This window comes from Dasypus novemcinctus, chromosome 15, assembly GCF_030445035.2.
Source record: "Dasypus novemcinctus isolate mDasNov1 chromosome 15, mDasNov1.1.hap2, whole genome shotgun sequence".
In the NCBI taxonomy this organism is placed as follows: domain Eukaryota; kingdom Metazoa; phylum Chordata; class Mammalia; order Cingulata; family Dasypodidae; genus Dasypus; species Dasypus novemcinctus.
The window spans coordinates 7,327,371-7,354,786 of NC_080687.1; the positions used below are offsets into that span (position 1 = coordinate 7,327,371).

The following is a 27,416-nucleotide window of genomic DNA, read 5'->3' on the forward strand; positions in this document are numbered from 1 at the left end:
AATATACCACAAACTACTGAATTGTACACTTTGTAACAGTTGGATTTTATGGTATGTGAATAGATATCAATCGTAAAAGGCATTCATTTTTTAATTAAAAAAAGCTATTCAATGTCAGAAAGTTATTAATCTTTCCCCAGAACAAAATAGTAAATAAACGATTGAATATTGCATAAACTCAAGCATACTATAAAACTAAATTACAAGTTCAGATGGAAAATAGTTTGGTAAAATTACAGGCCCTCAATTACAAGAGAAGTCTCCATTAAAAAAAAAAAGGATTAGGACTTTGTCAGAAAAATGACAGGGAGGAAGGACTCATAAGAAGTAGCTAATGCATCATTTTCTGAGTGATTAATTTCAGTTTATTCTCTTAAAAGGTATCAAACTATATAACTTTTTCATGTGGAAAAATCTGCTTTAAATTTTTAATTTCTCTCTTTTTTTAAAGGTAGGTAGGTGTGTTAAACTTCCTTATATTCACCACCTTATTCAAATACTTGAAATCATTTATATTTACCTAAAACTTGGGAGGAGAACATTAATTAATTTGGCTGCATGAGAATCTTAAATTTTATGGCTGCTGAAGTGTTTGGGTAGTGAGTAAGTTCCATGTTTCAAATCCACATAAGGGGACCACAGAAGAAGCAAGCACAAGTCTCAGCTGGAAGAGAAGCTAGAGATGGTGTGATCTAACCTTCCAGTTCTGTTCTCCAAGAGATGGAGGGAAAGAGTCACTCTGCTTGTTAGTGGACCTGGTCTAGCATCCTTTCCACCAGTTGGCTGAGTGCCCAGGTTTACTTGAAGGAGGATTTAGACACCTTGGAGGTGCCAGGGTGCAGAAAATCTTTTGTTTTGGGGGAGGAGAACCAGCACAGGAAAGAGGCAGGCAAGAGAGTTGCCTAAGGCCATTCCCACATGGAAAAAAGGAAGGGAATGGATTTTCAACCTGCACCAGTGGCCAAGTCCCCACATGGTGCTACTTGCGACCAGCCACACAGGAAGACCTGGGGGCTGCATGACTCTCACCGTGATTTGCGTTTCTTAACAGAAAAGGAGAGAGAGAGAAAGGAAAGATCCTTACACAGAAATAAATGTACCTTTTTGACTTATTGCTTGTTCTTGGTTTGTATTCATGCGATTCATCCTCAATGCCATTTTGCCTTTTATACCAGTCAAATAATGTCCGGAGAATGGAAGGCAGGCAGTACTCAGAAAGGGAGCTCATTGAGTTGATGACCTATGGAGTAAAATAGTCCATTAAAAGGCTTTGGTGGTACCACCAATGGCCAAGAATCTTTATTTTACAAGTAACTTTCAAGCTAGTCACTATCTGATTTTCTTATTTATCAGTCTTTAATATTTTTTTTACTACAGTCTAAAGAATCTGAGTCTCCTAGAGTTGACAAATGTTCCTCCTAATAATAACTATGTGGTTCAAGCAAGTTAATGACTTTGATTCCTTTCACTCTAAAAATCAAATGTTAATTGCACAGAGGTTATTGATGGACCTGCAAAAAATGATTTTCCCTCGCATCTGTAGAGTACCTTGTATTTCCTAGGTTCTCAAAAATACTTGTTGTATCAATAAATATATTAATTCACACAATTACATTAATTGTTTTGGTGAAATAAGTGAATCTTTCCCAAACAAATAGCCCAAGTCATAATATGGTTTTCTGTCAGTATCATTTATCCATTAATTTGAAGTAGGCCCCAAATTAGACTCAAGATGAATCAGTATCAAGAATTTACCCTTAATTACATTAAATTTTGTATATAACTACAAAAAGCAAACTTCTCTCCTCTCTTTAAGCAAAAAACATATCTTTGATAGACTTGTTATTCTAATTTTCTTATTTGGAAAGATACCTGATCTTTTACTGATGACCTCAAAAAAGTGAACTTCATCCCATATTTCATACCTAAATAAGAAACCAAACTCTATACAATTTCTGAAAAAAACAAAAACAAACAAACAAAACAACAGAGGAGAAAATCTTTGTGACTTTGAGTTAAGGCAAAGATTTCATAGATGTGACACCAAAAGCAAAGTCCATGAAAAAAAGTTGCTACATGGCAATCGTCAAAATTAAAAGCTTTTGCTCTTAATGTTGTTAAATACTGTTAAAAAAAAAAGGATGATGAAGAAGACTAGCCTCAGATGGGGAGAAAAATTTTGTAAAACAAGTAACTGATAAAAGTCTTACATCTAGAGCAGGAGATCTTAACACTGATTGTTCCATGGACCCTTTTGACAGTCAGGTGAAAACCACGGGCCCCTTACTAAGTCCACAATATACTGTATATTATTTGATAAATATATCACACCTACACCAACACATCCCCACAAGAATAGTGCTTTTTTGAATTTTCAGTTCAAGCTCATGGACCCCCTGAAATCTTTCCACAGACCCCTTATGTCTATGGACTTCTGGTTAAGAACCCCTGATGTAGAGTATACAAAACAACAATTAGATAGGTTTTAATCATATAGTTAACAAACAGCAAAAGCAAATTATAATATTCAGTGCCGATGATAAAATGTCTATGTTCCTACACTGCTCATAGAAGAAAAGATTAGCATATCTGGAAGGTAATTTGGAAATAAACATAAAGGATCCAATAAAACTATTCTCAATATGCCCACTGTTAGGAATTTATCTCAAGTACATAATTAGAGATAAGCAACAAGGTCGAGGACAGAATTACTTATAAGAACAATTAAATGGAAATGACCTGAATATCCAACTATATATAAATGCCTTAATAAGTTGTAGCACATCCATTTGATGAAGACTACAAAAATATTAAACTTTACACTTCAACATATTCATGATATGCTAAGGAGAAAAATGAATGAAGAAGCAGTTAATGGGCATGATCCCAATTTGATATAGGTACTATATACATATACATGTACATATACCTATACCTATCCATAAAATAAGATTGGGACGAAATACACCAAAAGATTAACAGTGGTACATGATGAGATTATGGGTATTTCACTCCTTTTACTACATTTTTGGTTTTATTTTAACCATGAACTATATTATTGTCTTAATCCAAGAAATTCTGGTGAACAAAAATGAACATTGTCATAGTAGAAGTTACAATGTTGGACCATAAACAAAGAGAGGGAATTGACTTTAGGGGAATGAATTCACGAGTGTGGGCTTCACTAGCATCATGGTTTAGTAGATTAAGTAAATCCACTGGAGTGCTCGGCAAATAGTAGGTGCTCAATTAATGACTTCTTGCATTATAATCAGGCATCATCACAGATGACAAAGGAAAAGAAATACAAATAGCACACCAGAACCTGCCATCAGGGAACTGAACTCTTAGTTGGGAAGGTGACAGAGACATGTGGAAAGGAGCTGCTGACACCCCCCTGTGCATGATCAAGGCTCCATGGGGTATCTAAACATGCCAAAAGTGGTAGAAATACACCCTGAAACTAGGAGCACTTGGGAGAAGCAGCTCATTAGAAGGAGAGGGTAGGTGGAGAGTTTAGGAGAAATGAAAGCAGGATTTTATCTGGGCTGTTTTAGACAGGGTAGAAATTTGAGGTAAGGGTCAAGAAAGAAAGAGTAAGCAATGGCTCAAGTTAGGAGAGCTGATGACAATGAAGATGCAAAATAACTGTTTGTTGATAATGAGATAATGATTAATGTGGTGAAGGCTTTGAGAGAATTGAAAGAAGAAATATCTGGCTGGTGTGGGGGATTCCGTATACCAGTATAGAGGGAAATAATGTTGAAAATTTAAGTTCGAACTAAATCCAGAAGGCATTCAATGCCAGCCTAAAAATCTTGCATTTTCTTTTCTAGAAAATGGGAAGTTCCTGAAGAAGTCTGAATCGAGAAATCAGCTCCTGAAAATGGGGTTTGGCGACGTTTAATCTGGCAGGGATGTGTAGGCTGGATGAGGATTTCTTGGGGAGGTGCCTGCACACACGCATGTGTGAATGGAATGAGGTTACTGCAGCAGTTCTAGCCATGTGGTGACCCTAGCCTGATGTGGGAGGAGACAGTAGAAATGGAACTCTTTGGTAAGTTAAAATATTTCTGTAGTTAAGCAGGCTCGGTTTGATTTCTTTTTATAAAGCAGGAAACTAGAGCAAAGAGAGTAAAAGTGCTTTGTGACAAAAGGACTTTCTCAGACACCTTTAAAAGCCCTAAGATTTTTTTTTTTAATTGCTCTTTTGCTCAGATTCTATTTCTTGACAGCCCAATTCATGCTCTCTGTCCTATAATGATGGTTATCCATACATATGCAAAATTGTACATTATCTTTAGTTCTAGGTTAATAATATGAATTAAGTAGATAGGTTTTTATAGGTTGTCCCATGAAACCTAGTCACCATAAGTTTTTTTTTAATTGAAAAAATCTAATTACTTATAAAAACCACCTCTTTACCTCCCACACTGTAAAATTCACAGCTGTGACACATTTTCCTGCTGTGGTATGGATATAACAGCAGTAAACCTTGGAAGAAAGAGATTCATGGTATGGGATGGGAGTACTTTACTCTTTCTCTCTAAAGTTACCCAGCACAAGAGAGGTTATTTTCTCAAGTCACCACCATCTCAAATGATTTCACCTGGGGAAAGAAAGGGGTTCTTCCCACAGAGTGAACAGAGATCAGGAAGCACAGTCCCTGGTCAATTGTCTTAATTATTACAGATGTATTAAAATCCCAAAGCATCTATTATCACATTTCAATAACTTAAAAATACTTGTGCAAGCCAGAAGAGCCTAAGGACATGATTACTAAATGTCAAGTGGGACCATGGCACAGAAAAAAGGTATTAGGGAAAAACTAATGACACTCAAAGAGCGTATGGAGTTTAGTTGATATTCATGTCCTGATGTTGGTTTCTCAATTGTGATAAATAAATACAATGGTAAAATAAGGGGTTACCAGTAGGAGAAACTCTATGTGTAACCTAAAAAAAAAAAAAAAAATAGGGGAAACAGTGCAGTGTACTGTGAACTCTCTGTACTATCTTTGCAACTTTTCCATAAATCTAAAGCTAGTCTAAAAGTAAGTAGATTAAGAATACTCGTCTAGGATATTTATAAGTTCCATGATTCACTGCAGACCCATAAAGGAGATACAAAGTCATGTTTAACTCCTTCATACCTCTGGGTAGCAAGGTTCAGCTACTAGGTGAGAGTCACATTCTCTCAAGAGAAGTCAATTGTATTCTTCCAACCTCAGGTATAATAATTTATCTACCCATTAAAAAGTCACCCTGAAGCCATTTTGGTATTATATGCACTGGGCACACTTTCCATGGCCAACTGAGCAAGACCATATTAGAAGGACTGAAGGCCAGCATGGAGTGGATGTGTGTGTTTTTCCATCTTTCTGTTAGTGCCCTTTTGAGCCCAGGCTTCCAGGAAGGAAGGGTGGACTCGCAAAGACCTGGCCCTTCACGCTCAGGAAGGGAGGAAGGTCTAGCTGGCTTCTCGGTTACTCAGCTCCTTCGTTTACGGGAAGCAGAGCCAATGGTGAGATGAATTGTCGCGCTGTGCTGCCGCTGGAAGGAGGCAAGCACAGTCACAAAGATGTTCTTGTTGCATTTAAATGATCCTATTCTTCCCCCATAGATGAGCCAGGGGTTGGACAGCATGAGGAGAAGGAGTGTTCGCAATCACAGAACTAGTTCATACTGGTGTTTTCTTTTAGGGGGGCCTGGAGGGGAAGAGTATATGTACTTTGTAAAGGTTTCCTTAATGTTTGTTTTGGCATCTTCCGTATAAATAAGCTAAAAAAGACTGTCCTTTATACTGTAGCTAAGACATTAATTTTTCATAAGCATTTTATTTTACTTGCTAAATGCAAAGAAGGAAACTTCATACATAAATATTTGAATAATTACTCAGAGGAGTCAGTCTACATTTTACATTACTGAGGCTGATGTCAAGAGTGGTACATTTAATGAATAATTTTAAAGTAACACCACTGATTCTTTAACTTCTCCAAGTAATTCAGGTGGTCAAGCAACTGTGGGTCAGGGTACTCTCTGTAATATCACAAAATACTGACCACATTAAAGTAAATTAAACACATTTTTACCTACTAAATCCTGTCTCATCCTATTGCTAGATTATAGGATTCAATAACTAATAAAAACATCAAAGTTTCTGAAAACTTAAAAAACTGCAAAAATTCCACACATTAAATATAATTTCTCTGCAAATTAGGAAAAGATCATCATTATTGGATCTTGGTCCATTTTATGGAACAAACTGTTTCGCTGAAGAATAATTAAAGAACCACTAAATCATGTACCACATTCCCCAAGGACAATGTGATCAGAGAAGACAGTGCTGTGATGAGGCCTCACCAGCAGGCCAGAAACCAGCCATCCCTGCCACAACAAAGAGCAAGCCCAGAGGCAGCCAGCCTTGGGAGGCTGGGTGGAGGGCCACCCTGCGACAGCATCCTCAGAGAGCAGTTCAGAAGAGAGAAAAAGGAGGATTCCAACTCTATAGTCAGTGCTTACATTTCTGGATCATATAACTCTGGGCTTTAACAGTCAGAGAGATTTCCTCTTGTTTCCACACTGAAGGCAATTTCAAAGCTCTGCGGATATTATACTCTGTGTGTGCTTTGTAAGACATTAAAAAATGCCATATTAAATTAGGCCATGGCATCTAGTAGTGTTTTGTCTATGACAGTGGCATCAAGCAAGGTTTTTGAGGAAGAACATGCTCTCCTTTTTGACTTCCGATGTTTAAGGAAATACAGCAAATATGTCTCCAGTTTCCTTTGATGTCCTGTCAGGCATCATTCTTGAACTCACTGAATCTGCTTACTCGGGCCCTATCAGGTCCTGATTTCATCCCTTAACTACATGCTGTTTAGCACTGGATGTCCCTTTTCCAGTCCTGACCTATTTTCAAAGGGCTTTCTTTGTATTCATTCTGTCTTCCATTGTTCTGGTCATTGTGACAGTCTGAAGCTGGGCGGACCTTGATCATGTCCTTAGAGCTTATTCCTTCCCGTGAGTGTAAACTTATTGTAGGTAGGACCTTTTGATTAAATTACTTCAGTTGAGGGTCTTTGATTAGCTTGCTTGACCCAGGGTGGGTCTTGATCCTCATACTGGAGAACTTTACAAAGGAAGGGATAGAAAGTTACAGACACAGAAACAAGCTGCAGAGACAAAGAGGAACCCAGAAGCTGAGCAAAAAGGCCCAGGAGCCCAGGAAACCACTTGAGTCAGAAGTGCAAGCAATGCAGCCTGGGGGAGAGGGGAGAGATGAGTGCCACCATGGGCCTAAGAGCCCACAGCTGCAGCTCAGGGAGACCATGAGCCTGGAGGAGAAGGTACAGACCAGCAGATGTGGCCATTGTGCCCTGCCATGAGCCTGATCATGGCAGCTTGGAGAGAAAATAACTCTGATGATGCCTTGATTTGGACACTTCCATGACCTCAGAATCATAAGCTTTAATCTAATAAATCCTATTGTAAAGCCAACTCCTTTCTGGTATATTGCTTACAGCAGCTTTTAGCTACAAAAGCTAAAAAAAACCCCAAAATATTCATGTATTATTTTCTCTATTAGCATCAAAGTTACTATATTGTTTTATAATTATTGTTTAGACAGTTTCCCTCTCATAGGACTATGAATTCTTGAAGGGCTAGAACTTGTCCTAGATTTTGTATCACCATTGCCTACCACTGGGGCAAGCAAATAAGAGGTATTTTTTTTTAATGCTAGATGCAAACATGATTAAGCTCTAGTGAAGAAACCTAATGACCACCCAGTACTCTTTATTCAGTAGAATCTCAATAAATATTTTGAATGGAATTTCTTTTAAATTACCTTTAATCAGCTTCTTTAATTCTGACTTACAAAGATTTAGGAAGTAAATCAATTGAGGGCTTCTTATTATATTATTCCAACACTTTCCAGTTCTTACCAGTTCAAATTAATAGACATTTACTGGATGCTTACTATAAGTCCAAACTGTAGATATGCAGGAATAGAGATAAATTAGACAGAGTTCCTAAGCTCATATACCTGAATCCTCTTTAAGGAAATTCATGAATATACCAACAGTCAGCATCCAGACCTTGTCTTTTGTGCATTCTGAAATAAATAAAAATCAGGACATAACATATAAAACCTATCACCTACTTGATCAAATTGGGGGTCTTCTCCACGTTGTAGGGATTTTGTCAGTGGCTTTTCCTAGAAAGAAAAAGAATATACATGTATATATAAGAATGATTATTACAGACTCTTACATACTATCAAAGAAATGCCATTACTGTTACTGTTTTTCTCATTCGTTTTCTATTCACCCCCTTTATGGGATAGAGGTGTCAGCTTTTAAATGAGTGAGAAACCCCCCTTAGCTCTTCTGACTTTAACATGCAATGCTTGGTCATCAGTGCCACTCTTCTTTCTCATCACCTAAACCTATACCTCTTTGACCAAAAATTAAAAACTTGTTGCTACAATGATCCAGTGTTATCAGTGGAAACCACAAAATAAAAACTTGGAATGCATTAGAAAATATTTTAATATCTATCTTAGGACGTGACAGATAATAAAAAGCTCAAAGTGTATATACTCAAAGTCCCTGGACTTAGAAATAAAATAAGGTCTATTTATTATACTGGTGTTGGGGGACAAACTACCTATTATACATTTACGAGATATAACTGGGATATTTTGGGCATGTAATTTGGCTTGAATGACTTCCAAAGCTCTGTGCGAATAACCTAGGTAGTGACAAGGGCCTAAGAAATATTTTTTCCTAATCATTATATCATCTTTATTTACATTAGGAAGCCTTAGTTGACATTCCATCTGGGCATTTTATAATTACTTTCTCTCTCTGTCTCTCTCTCTCATCTATCTATCTGTATAGAAGTTAACACTGATCCAAAATTTGATTTAGGACTAGAAACCATGCAAAAGTTTTATATCAGAAAAAGAATACTTTTAGCCAGTGTAGATGCCCTAGAAAGAATACATTTCCCTTTAGTTGATCAAAAGACCCTCTCCCTGCTTCATTTCTCCAACCTCCTCTTCCACCCACAAGTATGATTCATACCTAACTCAAATGCAAGACCCCATGCCCACCCCAACAGCCTTTGCTCTTGAAAAAATGTACATGGTGGTCTCAGATTGGGGATCTGAAGCTTTTATCAAGAGCCATATGAATGCAGTGTTCTGTCTCATTTGCAATTTACACTTCAGCTAAAATAAAGCAACCACTGTTTTAAGGGCTAATAAACATTTTTTTTTCAGTCTTAAAAAAATTTATTGAAGTATATCACACATGCATAAACATACATGAACAGTAAGTGTATAGTAATAGTTGTGAACTTACAAAACAAACATATATAACATCATACAGGGATATCATAACTCACTCTACCAACAATACCTTGCATTGTTGTGAAACATTTTTAACTAATGATTAAAAAGCATCCTCAGGGGAAACGGACTTTGGCCCAGTGGTTAGGGCGTCCGTCTACCATATGGGAGGTCCGCGGTTCAAGCCCCGGGCCTCCTTGACCCGTGTGGAGCTGGCCAGGCGCAGTGCTGATGCGCGCAGGGAGTGCCGTGCCACGCAAGGGTGTCCCCCGCGTGGGGGAGCCCCACGCGCAAGGAGTGCGCCCGTGAGGAAACCCGCCTGGCGTGAAAAGAAAGAGCAGCCTGCCCAGAAATGGCGCCGCCCACACTTCCCGTGCCGCTGACGACAACGGAAGCGGACGAGGAAACAGGACGCAGCAAATGGACACCGGGAGCAGATAACCAGGGGAGGGGGGGGGAAATTAAATAAATAAATAAATCTTTTAAAAAAAAAAAAAGCATCCTCAAAATATTACTTACCAACCAAAGTATCTTACATTGGGTATATTTTCCCCCCAACCCACCCTATTATTATTATTATTATTTTCATATCACTAATATATGAACATACATAAACAATAAGTGTATAGTAAAAGTTGTGAACTTACAAAACAAAAATGCATAATATCATACAGGGGTCCCATATATCAACCTTCCTCCAACACCTTGCATTGTTGTAAGACATTTGTTACAAATGAAAGAATATTGTCAAAATCTCACTACCAACTACAGTCCTTTTCTTACATTTGGTTTATTTTCCCCTAACCCACCTGATTATTATGTTTAAAATATATGACAGAAGTTGTAAACTTACAAAACAATCATGCACATGTAGGATTCCCATATAACAGCCCCATATCAACACACCACACCATGGTGGAACATTTGTTACAGATTATGAGGTAATATCATTAGACTATTACCAGGTCCATAGTGTGCATTTGGCACACTTTTTCCATTCTCTGCCCTTATCAACACAGTACCTCTTTGGCTTAGATACATGAATATTACATTGTTACTATAACCACAGTCTATAGGTCACTCCAGTTGTATTTTTCCCATGTTTCTCCACATTCCCACCACCCTGCAATAGTGATGTACATCTGCTCTAGCTCACTTGCATCTGTACCATCAACCACAATTTTCATCCACCTGAGTTTACTGTTATTCAGTCCCTATACTATTTTCTAGCTTTCTTTCCATTGGCATTTATATCCCTAGACTACCCTTTTCAGCCACATTCCCATTTATAAACCAGCTGTTACTATACTGTATTACCATCAACTCTGTACATTTTCACACTTTTACAGTAATGTTAACTAAAACTTCTACATACATTAAACATCAGTAGTCCATCTCAGCCCTCCTCTTATCTCCTTTAAGAATCCACCACCTACCACTAGATCTTGAAAGTATTTCCCTACATTTTCTTCTAGAAGCTTTATGGTTTGTATTTTTATATTTAGGTTTTTTTAATCTATTTTGAGTTAATTTTTGTATAAGGTATGAGACAGTGGTCCTTTTTCCTTCTTTTGGCTATGGATTTCAAGTTCTCCCAGTACCATTTGTTGAATGGACTGTTCTGTCCGAGGTGGGAGGGTTTGACAGTCTTGTCAAATATCACCTGACCATAGATATGAGGGTCTGCTTCTTAACCATGAATTCAGTTCCACTGGTCTATGTGTCTATCTGTACCATGCTGTTCTTAGCACTACAGTGAGGTAATATGATTAAAAGTATGGAAGCGAGAGTCCTCCAACTTCATTTTTCCTTACATAAGATGTTTCCGGCTATTCAGGACCTCTTACCATTCCAAATAAATTTGATAATCATGTTTTCCATTTATTTTTAAATGTTGGTGGAATTTTTATTGGGATAGCATTGAATCTATATATCAGTTTGGGTAGAATTGACAATTTAATGATATTTAGTCTTCCAATCCATGAGCATGAAATGTTCTCCCAATTATTTAGGTCTTTTTTGATTTAACAATGAGTGGTAGTTTTCTGAATACAAGTGCTTTACATCATTGGTTAAGTTTATTCCTAAATATTTGATTCTTTTAGTCACTATTGTAAATGGAATTTTTTTCCTGACTTCCCCCTCAGATTGCACATTATTAGTGTCTTTTAAAGTCTATTTCATATAATATAAGTATAGGTATCTGTTTTTGTTGTTGTTATCGTTACTGATTGTGTGGAATATCTTTTTACAGTTTTTCACTTTAAATTTATTGGTATCCTTGGGTCTAAGGTGAGTCTCTTGCAGACAGCATACAGGTGGCTCATATTTCTTATTCATTCTGCCAGTCTGTGTCTTTTGATTGGGGAGTTTAATCCATTAACATACAATGTTATTACTTTAAAGGCAGTTCTTATTTCACTCATTTTCACCTTTGGGTTTTATCTGTCATTATTTTATTTTCACCACTCTTTTGAGACTTTGTTACTTTTACTGATACAATCTTCATTTCTAGACTCTTTTCCAAGCCTCTCTCTCCTGTCTTTTCTTTTCAGACTGTAGCACACACTTTAGTATTTCCTACAGAGCCATTCTCTTCAAACTCTCTCAGTTTCTGTTTTTCTGTGAAGACTCTAAATTTGCCCTCATTTTTCAAAGACATTCTTGCCAGATATAAGATTCTTGGCTAGAAGTTTTTCTCTTGTAGTATCTTAAATATATCATACTACTGTCTTCTTGCCTCCATGATTTCTGATGAGAAATCAGCACTTAATCTTATTGGTATCCCTGCATTGCTTCTCTCTTGCTGCTCTCAGAATTCTCTCTTTATCTTTGGCATTTGACATTCTGATTAGTATGTGTCCCGAAGTTGGTCTATTAGGATTTATTTGAGTGGGAATATGTTGTGCTTCTTGGACATGGATATCATGTCCTTCAATAGGGTTGGGAAAATTTTGACCATTATTTCTTCAAATATTCCTTCTGCCATCCCCCCCCACCTTTGTTTTAAAGATTTATTTATTTACTTTCCCCCTTTCCCTCCTCTTTTTGCTGCCTGTGTTTTCTTCTCTCCTCATTTTCTCTCCTCTAGGATTGACTGGGATTCCATCCTGGAGACCTCTGATGGGCAGAGAGTTCCCTGTCAATTGCGCCACCTCAGTTCCTGCTTTCTGTTGTGCTTCACCTTGACTCTCCCCTTATCTCTCTTTTGATGTGTCATCACCTTGCTGTGTGACTCACTCACACGGGGCCCTGGCTTACCACGCGGGCACTCGCATAGGCACTGGCTTGCTGCACGGGCATGCTTTTCCTTTTTCTTTTTCAACAGGAGGTCCCAGGGATCAAATCCAGGTCCTCCCATATGATAAGTGGAAGACCTATCACTTGAGCCACATCTGCTTTCCCCTTCTGCCCCTTTTCCCTTCTCTTCTCCTTCTGGGAAACCCATGACACGTAGGTTTGCATGTCTCTCACTGTTGTTTAGTTCCCTGAGAACTTGAACAGTTCTTTCCATTCTTTTCTTCATCAGTTCTTTTATATGTTTGTTTTTGGAGGCCTTTTCTTCAAGCTTACCAATCCTTTCTTCTGCCTCCTCAAATATGCTATTATATGATTCTAGTGTATTTTTAATTTCATTTATTGTATCTTTCATTCCTACAAGATCTGCTCTTTTTCTATATATGTTTTCAAAGTCTTCTTTGTGCTCATCCAATGTCTTTTTTTAAAATAATATTTTCCCCCGCCCCTGCCCCACTGTTTTTCTGCCATCTGTGTCCATTCGCTGTGTGATCTTCTCTTATCTATTTCTCTTTTTTTGTCTTCTCTTCTCATCTTTCTCCTTTAGGATTTCCCAGGATTTGATCCTGGGGACCTCTGATATGGAGAGACGTTCCCTGTCAATAGTGTCACCTCAGTTCCTGGTCTCTGCTGTGCTTCACCTTTACTCTCCCCTTCATCTCTCTTTTGTTCCACCATCATCTATCTTGTTGCATGACTCACTTGTGTGGGCACTGGCTCACTGCATAGGCACTGGCTCACTGCATGGGCACTCACATGGACAGTTGGCTCACCATGCAGGCACTCTCATGGGCACTCAGCTCATTGCGTGGGCATTGGCTCACTGCACAGGCATGCTTTCTCTTCTTCTTTTTCATCAGGAGGTTCCAGGGATCGAACCTGGGCCCTTCCATATGGTAGGAGGTGCCCTTACCACTCGAGCCACATCTGCTTGTCTTCTTAATATCCTTAATCTCTTTAGCCATCTCATTGAATTTATTAAGGAGATTTGTTTGAACATCTATGATTAGTTGTTTCAACTCCTTTATGTCATCTGGAGACTTATCTTATCCCTTTAACTGGGCCATATCTTCCTGTTTCTTGGTGTGGATTGTAATTTTTTGTTGGCATCTTGCCATCTGCCTTACTAGATGTATTTATTCTTTAGGCTTTCTTGCCCTTTCTCCTTTGCTGGTTGTGTAGTAGGAGCCAAGGATGTAGTTGGTACAGTAGCTGCCTGCATTGCCCAAGGGACAGATGAAGCTTCTTCCAACTTTCTCCTCTGCCAGGTGTAGGGACAGAACTACAGGTGTGTGTAATAATCCAAGCTGTGCAGGCCTAAACTCTAGTTTAGACAGATGAAAGACAGATGAAGCTTCATGACCCTTCCTCCCCTCCCTGGGGTGGGAATGGAGCTGTAGGTGTGGGCAGCAGTCTATGTCAGTTGGGTTCAAAATGACCACAATTACCCTGGTAGACTTCCCACTATTCAGTGGGTACCAACCGAATGTACCTGCAGTTACTGAGAGAGGCTGGTACAGGGCCTGCCAGCCTCCTCCCTGCTAGAGGAGTGGCTGAAGCCTAGGCTAGGGCCGCAGGCTGATGTGGGTGAAAGAAGCCAATCAATCCCTACCTTCACTGTGATTTTCAGTCAGTCTGGTTTCCCCTCATGCCAGGGGCAGAGTCAAAATGGTGGCTACTGACCACTGGACTGGTTCAAACTTTAGCTGTTTTTAGGGTTATACTTCAGTCAGCTGAATTTACTAATAAGTAGCTAAAGTCTAGCCAACCGTCTCTTCCACCCTTGTTTTTGGGAAATGGAGCTTCCAACTCCAGCCATGGAACAGCTCCCAAGGTGACTTATGCTGCCAGAGTAAGATGATAATCAGCCTCTGTGGCATGGCCTGTATTTTCGCAGAGAGGCTTGTGCAGGTTCCCCCAGGTTCCTTCCTGCTGGAGGTGGATCTGGGGCCCAGGCTAGGGCTGCAATCTGATCTGGATGGAAAGAAGCCGGTCCCTACCAGCACTTTGATTTTCAGTCTGCTCTGCTTCCCCTTGTGCTAGGCAGAAAAGATGGCGGCTACCAGCCTCCTTCTGACTTGGACAGGTTCAAACTTTAGCTGTTCTTAGGATTATACTTTAGTCAGCTGAGTTTACTAATGAGTTGCTGAAGTTGGTGCCCAACCATTTGTTCCTCTTCTGTTTTGGGGGAGTGGAGCTTCCAATCCCGGCTGCAGAAGAGCTCCTGAGGCGGCTTGTGCCTCCAGCGGAGGATGAGCACTGACCTCCGTGGTGTGGAGTGCTCTACTTACAATTCTTCTCTGTAGATGGGCAGGCTCCTGCTTCCATTCGTTCAAGGATGTTGCAGGATGCTCTTCTGGTCTCCTGAAGCCCCCAAATAGGTGCTTTAGGTAGCTCTGGGTGATTCCTCACTGCCCTGTAGCTCAAGCTGCTCTAGGAGCACTTTACTCTGCTGCCATTTTGCTCATTGTCTGGCTAGTAAACATTTTCTCTACAAAGTATACTGCCTATAACATACTCATAGGGCAGTGGATGAATAATGTAGGTGAGAACAAAAAAAGAACAATAAAGGAAGCAACACATTTAGTTGCTTGAACAAAAAGACAAATTCAGCTATTAAATTTGAAAGTATTTCATGTATATGTGAAAGTCAAAAAATGATCTAAAGTTCTTTTTAAAATCAATTAAATTCCAAATACAGGAATTAAGGAAGTGCCAGGACCCACAAACATCCTTGGGAAAAAGCCCAGTGTAAGCAAGCCTACTCAATGTTTTATTTGTTCATCCCTCAAGAGTAGCTGAGGGCAGACAGTGTGTCAGATGTGACCCGCTGGCTGAATGCTGAAGAACACACCCGTGATTCACACCCTTGGGGGGAAGACCTGGAGAGGCGGTCAGGGAGCCCTGATCTCTGTGAGCCATACTTATTCATTATTCAAATTTCAGCTCAACTCTCCCCTCCTCAGGGAAGCCTTTTCTAAGCCCTTCCCAACACCAAGTCCAACCCCTGTTACATGCCCATGAAGCTACATACCAGTGCAGCACTTACTATAGTACAATCACACAGTCGGATTTCACATTGGTGAGTGATGGATGGAGTGCCTTCCGCATTAGCCTGCAAGCTCCAGAAGTGCAGGATGCTCTATTTCCCTCAACACTGATGGCCACAGGGCGCTGGCAGAAGGTTTGCCAAAGCAACAAAAGCTATAGGCCAATGGTACCCAGTTTCTTCAAATATGAGGACACCCCCCTTTTTTAATTTGAAAAATGTTACTGTTGAAACAAAGAAAAAAAAATATATACATATGTATACAGAAATGTAAAATTTGCAATTTTAACCATTTCTAAACATACAGTTCAGGGGCATTAATTACATTCACAATTGTTGTGCAATCATCACTATCATCCATTACCGAAACTTTTTCATCAACTAAAATAGAAAAAACTCTGTATTAAGCAGTATCTTTCTCACCCTACCCTGTCCCATAGTCTTTGGTAACCTTGAATCCACTTTCTGTCTCTATGTATCTGCCCATTCTAAATATTTCATATAAGTGGGATCATACAATATATATCCTTTTATATCTCGTTTATTTTGCTAAGCACGTTTCCAAGGTTTGTCCACCTTGTAGTACGTGTCAAAACTTACAAAGAACTCTTTTAATGTATAAATTTTAAAGAATCCCCCTCTCCCAAACATACACTCACAAACCCAAACATATAGGATAGAAATTCTATTTTAGAATCTGTTGTTTAAGAACACACATAATGACAAAGAGCTAATACTATGGTTTCAATAATACTTTTAAATGGCTTTGTACAATCTACACTCTGCCAAAGGTAATGTTGGCAGGCAAGCAGCTCTTCAGACCTCTCGCGGTAACTCAGGAGTCCGGACCTCGGCAACCAGCATCTACCTTTTACCATTGCCTGAAAGATGCTGCCACTGGCTAACAGTTCCAGCCAAAGTAGGCAGGAAGGTGACCATGGCCACCACCGCCACCCAGCTCCCTATCCCTCAAGGCATTTTTTATGCACTACCAATTGTGTGGGAATGCAAATAGCATGGTATTTTATGCATACACATTTTCACACATATATGAAGGAAGCAACATGTTACAACCCTAACTTTCTATAGTAGGTGAAGTTGATGTAAGTTGTTGATATACACAAAAGTCAGTCATTAGGCAAGAACTTGGGTTCGGTGTCTCAATAAAACAGCATACCTTTATATTACCTATTTTTACACGAATACATTCACTTAAATCATTTTCTCTGAACACTTAGTTGAAATGGCACTTCTAAGATTAAGTCTTTTCCCCGTTTTCCCTGGCAGAGCCACCTGTTAGTTGGTACTTCGATCTCTTCCTGTCAGCATGTCCACCATGCCATAATCTTTCTTTCTCTCTGCATCCCAAGTATGTAGATGGAACTGAGCAGGGTTTATTAAAGGACAATATATCCCTGTGAACTAGGAAAGATAGCACTGAGCATGGAGAATCAAGTTCACATTTGAATGTCACCAAGATTATCTTTGTATCAATACAGATTTTATCAGCGTCAAGGGGTTTAAGAGTAGACCTGGGGAAAAGAATATCATGCTAGCAAAAATAAATGAAAGGAAGTGAGGGAGAAAAGAAAAGGGAGGGGAGGGGAGGGGAGGGAAGGAAGGAGAGAGAACAGAAGAGAAGGGAGGCAAACTTGCTCCAGCTTAGAAGAGGCCACATGACTACAGGCAAAGATCAGTGGTGCACAGGCCCACTTGAGTAAAGAGAACCCCAGAGGTGTGACTCTGCCAGAGGTCCTCTTGGAGAGGACCAGCTACATGAACCCAAGGTCTGCGAGCATCCAAGGTCTACACACTCAAGAGATTCTGTTTCTCAAAGAACATTAAATAAGATTCAAAAATAATGCAGAATACACAATGGTTATTTAAAGAACAAGTGGAAACAGATTATGGCAGAGCAGGCTCAAAATAATGGTATCATTTATCAAATGAAAACGGTGTACTTATACTTTTCTATCTTTCTTTGTTCTATATTTTGCTATAATCTTATTTATTTCTGAAGGTTCATTAATTTAATTGAATATGTTTGTTTTCTTTTTTTAATCATAACTTGAAATTTCTTAGTTGTCCAAAGCTGGGAGACCTAAGTCCATAATTCTGTCATATCCAAAAGCTCCAACTCACTGAATGAGAGTGAACAAGAGATAATCTAGGGAATCTCAAAAAATTGGGAGATGTAGGCACTGAGCATCAGGGGCTGCTAAGAGAACAAAAAAGAGAGACAATTAGACACCAAGTCCCTTCTGATGAAAAACACACACCCTTATACACACACGATGAAACAGTCTTTACAAAAAAAATCAAACCTGAATTTGATCAAGGCTTTAGATCTGATTACCAGTTTTTAGGAGAGAATACATTCACTAGCCACAGAGCTGCAATCAGCAAAATCTAAACTGCAGGAAGGTACAGGAAAAAAAGTTTCTTCAATAAATAGGTTGCAAGGAAAAAAAAAAGAAATAGAGAGGGATCCTATTGATTATTTAAAGGACTAATGCAATGTGTGGATCTTAATCTGGATACTGACTCAAATAATCTGCTAAAAGAAAGTATGATATTCATGAGATAATTGGAATTTGGACACTTCATGGATATTTGAGAATGTTAAGGGATTATTGTTAATTTTTTTAGGTGGTCACGGTATTGCAGCTTGTCTCAAGAAGAATCCTGATCTTTTAGAGATATACACTGAAATACTTAAAGATGAAATGATATGATTCCTGGTCTTTTCTTCAAATGATACTGGGGTGGGGGTGTAAGAAGTATGCAACAAATTGGCCATAAGCTGATAATTGTTGAAGATGAGATAGACATGGGGTTCATTATGCAGTTTTATGTACTTCAGAATATGTTCAAAATTCTCCAATATAAAAAGACATTAAAAAAATGCAGGACACGATACATTATTTCTGAAATTGTTGTAAAAAAAATCTTACAACGGCTCACTTTTCAAGAAGGTGTGAGCCACTTCTTAAAACTTATTTTGCTGGCATTTATCTGACTTTTTCTCTTCTTCTGATAAAGTTACAGGAGGGACCCATTTACAGATAGGATTTGGGTGAAACATATCTTGCTTGCTGTGTGAGCAGTGAGATTCACTTCTGGGCTTTTCTTTGGATTCTCTTCCCCCTGAATCAAAGAGCACTGCTGTTTGGACCCACCCAAGGGGGATTTTTTCCTGTCATGGACAGTCCTGTAGGTGTTTCAGTGTTTCCACAGAACAAAGTCCCTGTTTGTGTTTCTCACACCTTGGTGGGTTCAAAATCTCCCCCATCCTTGCCTTAAGAAAATACAAACTATAAAAGCTCTTTTTGTCCCTACATACCTAAAAAGGGCAGAGGAGAGCCTGTGCTTATATATACTGAAGAAACTATATTTCCTTTTCATTCCATTCAATTATTAAAATGAATTTCCTTAAACAAAATATTACCATGCCAGTTTTCACTCAAAATACTAGGGGAAAAAACATTTTATCAAAAGAATGAAATAGAGAGCCTCTCAAGTCAGTTAAAAGTACTAGCAAGTTGGGAAGTGGAATTGGCTCAACAGATGGAGCATCCGCCTACCACATGGGAGGTCCAGGGTTCAAACCCAGGGCCTCCTGACCCGTGTGGTGAACTGGCCCATGTGCAGTGCTGATGCGCGCAAGGAGTTCTGTGCCACGCAGGGGTGTCCCCTGCATAGGGGAGCCCTATGTGCAAGGAGTGTGCCCTGTAAGGAGAGCTGCCCTACATGAAAAAATGCAACCTGCCCAGGAGTGGTGCTGCACACATGGAGAGCTGATGCAGCAAATGACACAAGAAGAAAAGACACAGATTCCCGGTGCCACTGACAAGAATACAAGCGGGCACAGAAGAACACACAACAAGTGGACACAGAGAGCAGACAACAGAGAGGAAGGGGAGAGAAATTAAAAAAAAAAAAAAGTACTAGCAAGTAAGATGCTGTTCATTGCCCTCTGATAGAAAATGTGAAGGTTGAGGTAAATCTAGAAGAACATTTTAGCACTTGTTTCACCAGGAAAATCATGTTCTGATTTGTCTTCTGGCACTACTGACATGCATACAAACATACATATACACACAACCCACTCTTCTCAGACTTAACCAAACCACCTCTCATCGAAAAAGCCTACTTGTCTTTCACCTTCATTTCCATCAAACATTGTCCCTGATCACTCCTATCGGAAGTGATTACCCAGCCTGACTCTTCAATAGCTCTTGTGGTGTTCTCTAGTCCTTGGGTTCTTACACCAAGTTATCTCAGTGCTTCTTGCATGTCATTTCCCAAGTAGACTGGAGTTTGGGCTTTGGAGTCAGTCAGACCTGGATTTGAACTGGGACATTACCCGAATTAACCAAGTCACCTCGGTAAGTTAACTTTAAATCTCTAAAGTTAACTTCCTTGGCCACAAATTAAGGATAACAGAGAGGCCATGAGTGTAGTGACTAGGAGTAAGGACCCTGAGAAAGGTGGTTGGCACCGAAGGCCAGTTCCTCCACTTACTAGCTGTGAGACCTTGGACAAGTCACTTCACCTCCTGAAGTTGCAGTGTCCTTCTCTGTAAAATGGAGTAGTAATACCTCATCACACTGATGTGGGACTAAGTGAGCTGACATTAGCGAGCATTGCGAGCAGAACCTGGCACTTAGCATGCACTAAGTTCTTATTATTAGCTACCTTCAAGGGTCAGTGGAAGATTAGAGCACCTGAAACATGGTGGTTATTATTCTGAAGGCCTGTCTTATTCCCCTTTTTATCATGCACAGCCTTAGTACAGTCACTGGTACATAATATGAACCAAAAACTCCTTGTTGACCCCGAATGCCCACTGAATGATGAGTGAATAAAACAAATGGTGTTATAGCTGTTAAATAAATTATTACTCATCAATAAAAATGAAGTACTGATAATCAACAACAAAAATGGATGCACCTCAAAAACATGCAGAGTGAAAGACACAAGACGCCAAAGAGTTCATACTGAATGGCTTCCATTTCTTTGAGGGTCTTGAAGCCAGCTAGTAAGATAAAGAATCAATAGACGGATCTGGAACCTGACAAGAAGTCCATGTGGACATCATAACCCCAAGATGGCTGTGGGAAGATCACCCCACCCCCCGCCCCCACCAAGACTCTGCCATTCAGAACAAAATGTCCTCCGGAAGCCAAGAGAAGCCCAGGATATTCTCCCAAGGACTTTTATCATTGGGCCTTCCTAGGGGATTGATGGGTAGGGCAATCAATCAAAACAGCAAACAGCTGGAATTAGCAAAGGGGTGGAGTAATAAACAGTTCAAAAAGCAGGCGCAAGGCTTGAGCTCCCTCTCACCTTTGGATCCTCACTCTTTCCTTCGCCATGTCCTGGTGTCAGTCTTGGTGCTGGTCCATGTGCCTGTTCCTGCCCTCTCTGCCCTGTTCTCGCCATTTTCCCTCACCATGATGGCCATGCAAGTAAAACCTGGACACTTATAATCTATAATGGGGAATTATAGTCTATGAATCAGCCCGCTTTATCACTTTTTAGCCCCTTTCTCTCTATCTGGGACCCATGCTCTGTTATTTTCTCCCATTTCTCATCCCTCCATGCTGAATAAATTACCGGCCTAACTCACCCAATGTGCTCTTGAAATTCATTTTGCAGCACAGTCAAGAACTTAGACAAAATCTGGTGACAGTCTGGAAACTAGGCAGACTAGTATGCAGTGGCAGAAAATGCAGGCGGGGACTGCCTGCACAGGGCACTCTCAGGGGGCACAGAAATATTCTGTATCTTGATCATGAAGGCAACAACATGGGTGTCTGCATCTGTCAGAATTAATTGAACTGTATATTTAAAACAGGTACAGTTTACCCTGGGTGTAAATTACACTTCAATAATGTCGACTGAAAATACAAGTGGTCATTGAATGAATGAGAACAGGAGGTCCTAATATGCTTGAGGGCATTTTCCTCGCCTGAAAGATGGTGCGATAGCACTGAGGACCACTGCTCGTGGCTGCCCAGCCTGCCAGGGCCCTTCTTGCCTTTGTGAAGCTGAAGAGCTCGCAGTACCTGAGGCTGTGGTTGAGGCCACCGTCGTGATATTTATGAGATTTATGGGGCAAGACGCTGCTCCCAATCCACTGGCTGGGAATCTCCAGAATTAGAACATCTGGCTGACCAAATCTGGCCTGCACAAGGCATTATTTAGATGGGAAGGAATGAACGATATGCACTTTCTACGAGCCTTTCTGGCCGAGGGCCTCTGAGGGGGTAACAAGAGGCAGGAAGCTAGCGCTGGGAAGTAAAGAGCCCCTTGCTGCGTGTGCAGGGGCATCTCCACAAGGATGGGCTGCACCATGGGAACCAGCAGCCGGGGCCTTGAGGGAGGGGGTGCTGCTAGTCCTGACAGGAAAGTTCCTGGATAGGGATGGGGTTAGCACATGGCGAATTTTCTTCTTCTCCAAGTTCTACAGTCTTCAAGTACTTTGAATTTTTGTTTTCTATATGAGTCGAAAGAGGCCATATCACAGCAACATCTTCTTCATGATTATCTTTATGTAATAAATACCCAAGTGCCTGCAGCAAATGAAATTTCTCAGTTAAAACTTAAATAATCTACTTATTTTAACTGAAAAAAAAAAAAACCCAAAAACATTTGGTTTTCTGGAAAAATAAAGGAAAAATTCCAGTGGATACAGAATAGAAAAATGAGTGAATCAGAATCTATTTATCTGCAAGTGAAAATCAGACTTAACCTTTTAAAGTACTATTAAAATGCAATATATAGTGTTCTGGAATTACATGGAGGTGATGGTTGAGCAACTTTGTGAATGTACTTAAAAACCACTAAGTTGCACATTGGGTGAATTTTATGGTATGTGAATTATAGCCAAATGAAAAAATGCAATGTATATACTTAAGGTCTACCAAGGGTATTTAAAAATTATAGAACTTGACTTTTTAATTGGTGTCTTTGATTCCTGGGCACAGCTACTAAATAATCTTGTGGCACCTTCTAGAACACCCGAGCCCTGCCTTCCCTTAACCTATATGATTACAACTTGTGAAATTCCCAAAGACATCAAAAATATCATCAAATAGGATAACATATTTTAAGAAATATTTTAACTTTGTAAAATACTATGTGCGTGTCTATGTAAGTTACTATAAAATATTATAAAATAAAACATGTTATTATTTTTGTTAGCATGACCTATGGAAATCAAGACTTACACTGGTTAAAATGACTATAATTCTAGAGTGAAGACTGCTCCTTCCTAAAATTGTATTAATGACTTTCAGGAATATCAAAATGCAAAATGCAGTATGGGAACATAGCAACAGTATATCATAGTGACCTAAAGAACAGGCCTTCAGTCCTCAGTACTGTCATAAAATTGAACTTATTTTTATTGGCATTTTCTTTTACTCTAAAAACACAATGATATATTTTCAAATGATCTCATTTTATTTGTATTAAAAATTATGTCTCCACATATAGTAAAAAGAAAAACATACCAGAAAGAACTAGACTGAACTATCCGAGGAAAAACTTTAGCTTGGTTTTGTATTCTCAAAGAAGAGACAGTTTGATAATCTTCTTACAAAGTCACTGGCCATAAAAATTATGGCCTAAGCCATGGATGAATTGAATTGGGTATTACTAAATTGAAGTAAAAAGCCCACTGATATATTTTATTACTTCATGATACTTTTCATATGGTTATTTGATATAAGGTTCAATCAAATGTTTATTATTATGGTACATTAAATTTCATTTCACAGCTGAAAAAGCCTGATTTAGGAGCCACAAAAGAAATGCTTTTCATGTGTCCAAACATCTCTATAATAAAGAAAACAAACTTCAAGTTAAACAGTACACAGGAAAAAGTGCGTTTGTGGGCTCGTTGTTTGACAGTACATCCTCATTTTGTAGCTAAATGAAACCTTTCAATCATTATCTCTGGTTTTAGCTACTAACAATGTTCTGTTTCTGAGTTAGGGTGCATTTGCAAGTTTCTGGGGATATATCTGTAGATTAACTAAGAAGCAGACTGATACGCTCTACTAAGAAATGGCTATTTTAAAAGAACATTGTCTATCTACCTACCTGCCTAAACTACCTACCTATAAATAACTTGGAAAATAAGCCTGTATTTTGTGAAGTATAATATACATTCCCCATCTGACCAAAACTGTTTCATAGTCTCTTTGCAGGATGAATTGCTTTGATTCCATCACTATACTTAGGGAGCTAAATTTGGAAATTATTTTTATTCCCTTTATGTTTCCCTTATTAGGTTTGTTGAAGCCATCAGAGCCTCTATTTAAAGAGGATTTTGGCCAAAAAGACTAGCCATGTGTCCTGGGAAGTCGACTTGAATCCACAGAGCAGAGAGTCAGTAAGGCTGGTGCTCCTACTGTTTACAGCTTCCTAGCCAAACAGGCATGTGACATTTGCTCTATAGGAAGACTGGAGCATCTGACTAAAGCAGAAAAGCCACCAGCTTGCACATTTGGGCATGATGAAATACTCTCATGAAATATCACATGGTTGAGGTTACTGAATGGCTATAAGGCTACTGACATTATTCATTATAATAGGCTATATGAAGATCCACCATAATTAGAGGCAGTTGTTCTATACTTCAGTGAGAGCAGCAGGATTTCCTAATCCACAAATTCTTTAAATATTAAAAAGGGTTCCAGATTAGAGGATCTTTTCTGGTACCTGATACTTGCTGATATCTAGAAGTCTGCAGGCAACGGAGTTATCTCGACAGGTAAAACGCAAGATTATGGCTGAATGTTGAATTTCTATATGGACCAAAGGGAAAACAGCTATTTTATAGCTACAAATAAACCATATCCTAACCTTGATCTATTATCTCCAATCAGATAAGGTATAAACAGGGGCTCTTAACTAGGCGTTTATGGACTTCCAAGGGGTCCTGGAAAGATTTCAGGGGGTCCATGAGCTTGAACTGAATATTCAAAAAAGCATTATTCTTGTAGGGATGTATTGGTACAGATGTGGCATATTTACTAAATAATACACAGTACAGTGTGGACTTAGTAAGGGATCCATGGTTTTCACCTGACTGGCAAAGGGCTTTGTGGAACAAAAAGGTTAAGAACATGTTCTAAAATAACAAAAAGCAGCTGGTTGTGAGTATTTCATATGCCAAAGTTCTTACTTACTTAGAGTCATAATCAGATTTCACTGAAATGACCAGCACTCAACAAATATGGTGGTTTCTGGTCATTATGACAATGCAGTGTCTTCTGGGTTAACTGGAAAGTTGTCCTGGTGCCAGCCCTGTAACATGAGCACCAGAAGGGACTAGAGGCCTGAGGTGTAGGACCAGGAACAAAGGCATGTCAACAGATGTTACTCCGTGAACTTAAAACAACATTAGGTGCCATAATGCTGTCTGCTGTCATGAGCTAACTGCTTGGCCTTCCCATGCTTGTGCCAGCTGGCCATGACCAAGGTACGTACAAGCCTGGTCTTAAGACATGACATATTTCATTACAGATTCATGTGGTGTTGTGCAATAGTTTAGTGTCCTGGATTCCTCAAAGAATTTGTACCCTGCCCTCAAATATTTTGTTACTTCTAGTTTACGTTTTTAAATTATTTATTTATTTATTTATTTAAATGTTACATTAAAAAAATATGAGGTTCCCATATAGTCCCCACCCCCCTCACCCCAATCCTCCCACATAAACAACCTCTTTCATCAATGTGGCACATTCATTGCATTTAGTGAATACACTTTGGAGCACTACTGCTACTTTTAATCTCATTTTAAAATAGCAATCCACTTAATTGTTTCTTAATTGTTAAGCAAACCAGCTAGATCATGTTCTGTTTTTCTGAACCTCCACTCCAGTATGACACAGCCCCTGCATGAATGAACAGCATCGATCGCCCCACACCTGTGTTCCACACTCAACACAAGAGTGATATCTGAAACATCCTGCCTACATCTTGTACATTGACTATTTTGTGAGCAAGGGCTACCAAGGCTCAAGCAATCCCAATGATAAAAATGTTTTTCAATTCCAGGGTATTAAAGGACAACGGCACTATTCTCTCAGTCTGTTGCAGTCTCTGCTAAAGGCCAAGATGAAAACTAGAATGTGTTTTTTCTTCTTTTGAAGTCATGCAGATTTTTCCCTTTTTCCAGGTTTCAATCGAAGTCGAAACAGAATAAATTACTAGTTTCCTGAGTAACTCTTCATCAAGCTAGTTAAAATTTCTTCTCCTTGTTGACATTTTATGCTGCTCAATTATAGACAAAGATGAAATCTCTGGACCAATCCCCAAGTAAGCCTCCACTGAAACTCCTCACAGGAATAATGGAAGATTAGACCCATGCAGATTCATAAGGATTTATAAGCCCAGAGATGCATAGAGTTAATGCTTAATTGTTATATATACATTAGACTAAAACTGAGCCTGACTCTTATTTTATAGGAGAGAAAACCATGATGGATCACAGTTAAGTGACTTTGCCAGAAGCACAGGCTAGTGGCAGGACTATGATTAGAAACCAAGTTCTTGTGTATTAGCCAAGTTACAGGAAGGAGGGTGGACAACTGTGGCAGCCTGAGAGATGTGGATGAAAATTCTTGAGTTTTGTGAGCTTGCTGAAATTATTTGAACAACCAGGCCTATCACACTTTGGTCCACCTGGGTTCCCAGAGTGACCTGGCACTATACTGTTCCTAATGTCTCCAGGATTCCTCTCTGAAGAACATGTGAAACTTCCTTTTCAAACACACTTGGAAACCATTTATGTAGACTGAGGTCAAATCCCTGATTTCAGTGCCTAAGTCCTAATGATTTCTATATCTGGGTGCACCTCTGGTACTTTGCTGGATACACAGTGAGTTTGTGGGGATGCTGTCTTCTCTTAGGTGCTTTCATTTGTTTGCTTCTGTCACCTCTTGGGGTTCAGCCAGGTCTGGTTAAACTAGTGTTGGCTCTGCCTCTCTAAGCATGGTGGCAGAGCTGAGGACAACCATCTGACAGTAAAGATGAGTGGCAACGCCCTGCTCAAGCCTCCACTCCCTGTGAGTGAACCAGAGTGGAAGCTCCAGTCTGACTTCTGAAGGACTATACCAGATGTTTTGGTTGGTTGGTCCAGCTTCCCGATGATGATGATGATGATGATGATGATGATGATGATGATGATGATGATGATGATGACTGAGCACCTAGTATATGCAAAGGAAGAATCAGGTGCTCTACACTCATTACCTCTAATCCTCTCAACCACCCAGTGAGCTATGTAACGGTGCTCCCATTTTGCAAATGAGAAAAAGGGGAGGTTGACTGGCTGGCTGGCTTGAGGTCACACAACACTAAAGAGGTAGAATAAGGATACAAATCTCCCATCTGTCCAAATGAAAAGTATTTTTATTTTTTAATGCATCTCTTCATGTCCCTTAAATCTAAAAAGCCAGGATTGTGGGAGTTCCTGCATTTTGAAAAGCTGGAGAGTTTGGTGTTTGGAAAAGAGTTTCTTTGAAAAGGTAATTGCCTGTGACTACAGTGACAGATACTGTATGAACAGAGAGGTACAAAGATAATGAGAATTATATTCTGAGACTCCATGTCCAACTATTAAGAGTCAACTTGACTCTCTGCTTCACATATTGCTGTGGAGGGGGATGAGGGGGAACAGGGGAAGGGCGGTAAGCAG

General features: G+C 39.5%; 1 protein-coding gene across 6 annotated transcripts in view; it reads right to left on the minus strand.

Annotated features, from left to right (window-relative positions):
* The window catches only part of FRY (FRY microtubule binding protein), a 443,412-nt gene that overhangs the window by 179,073 nt on the left and 236,923 nt on the right, over positions 1 to 27,416 (minus strand). For all 6 annotated transcript variants that reach the window (XM_071208166.1, XM_058276985.2, XM_012519809.4 and 3 more), the window contains 2 exons: positions 8,164 to 8,217; positions 1,101 to 1,240 (listed from right to left, as the gene is read on the minus strand). In XM_071208166.1, coding sequence (XP_071064267.1) covers positions 1,101 to 1,240; positions 8,164 to 8,217 — 194 coding nt within the window. The remainder of the gene's footprint in view (positions 1 to 1,100; positions 1,241 to 8,163; positions 8,218 to 27,416) is intronic.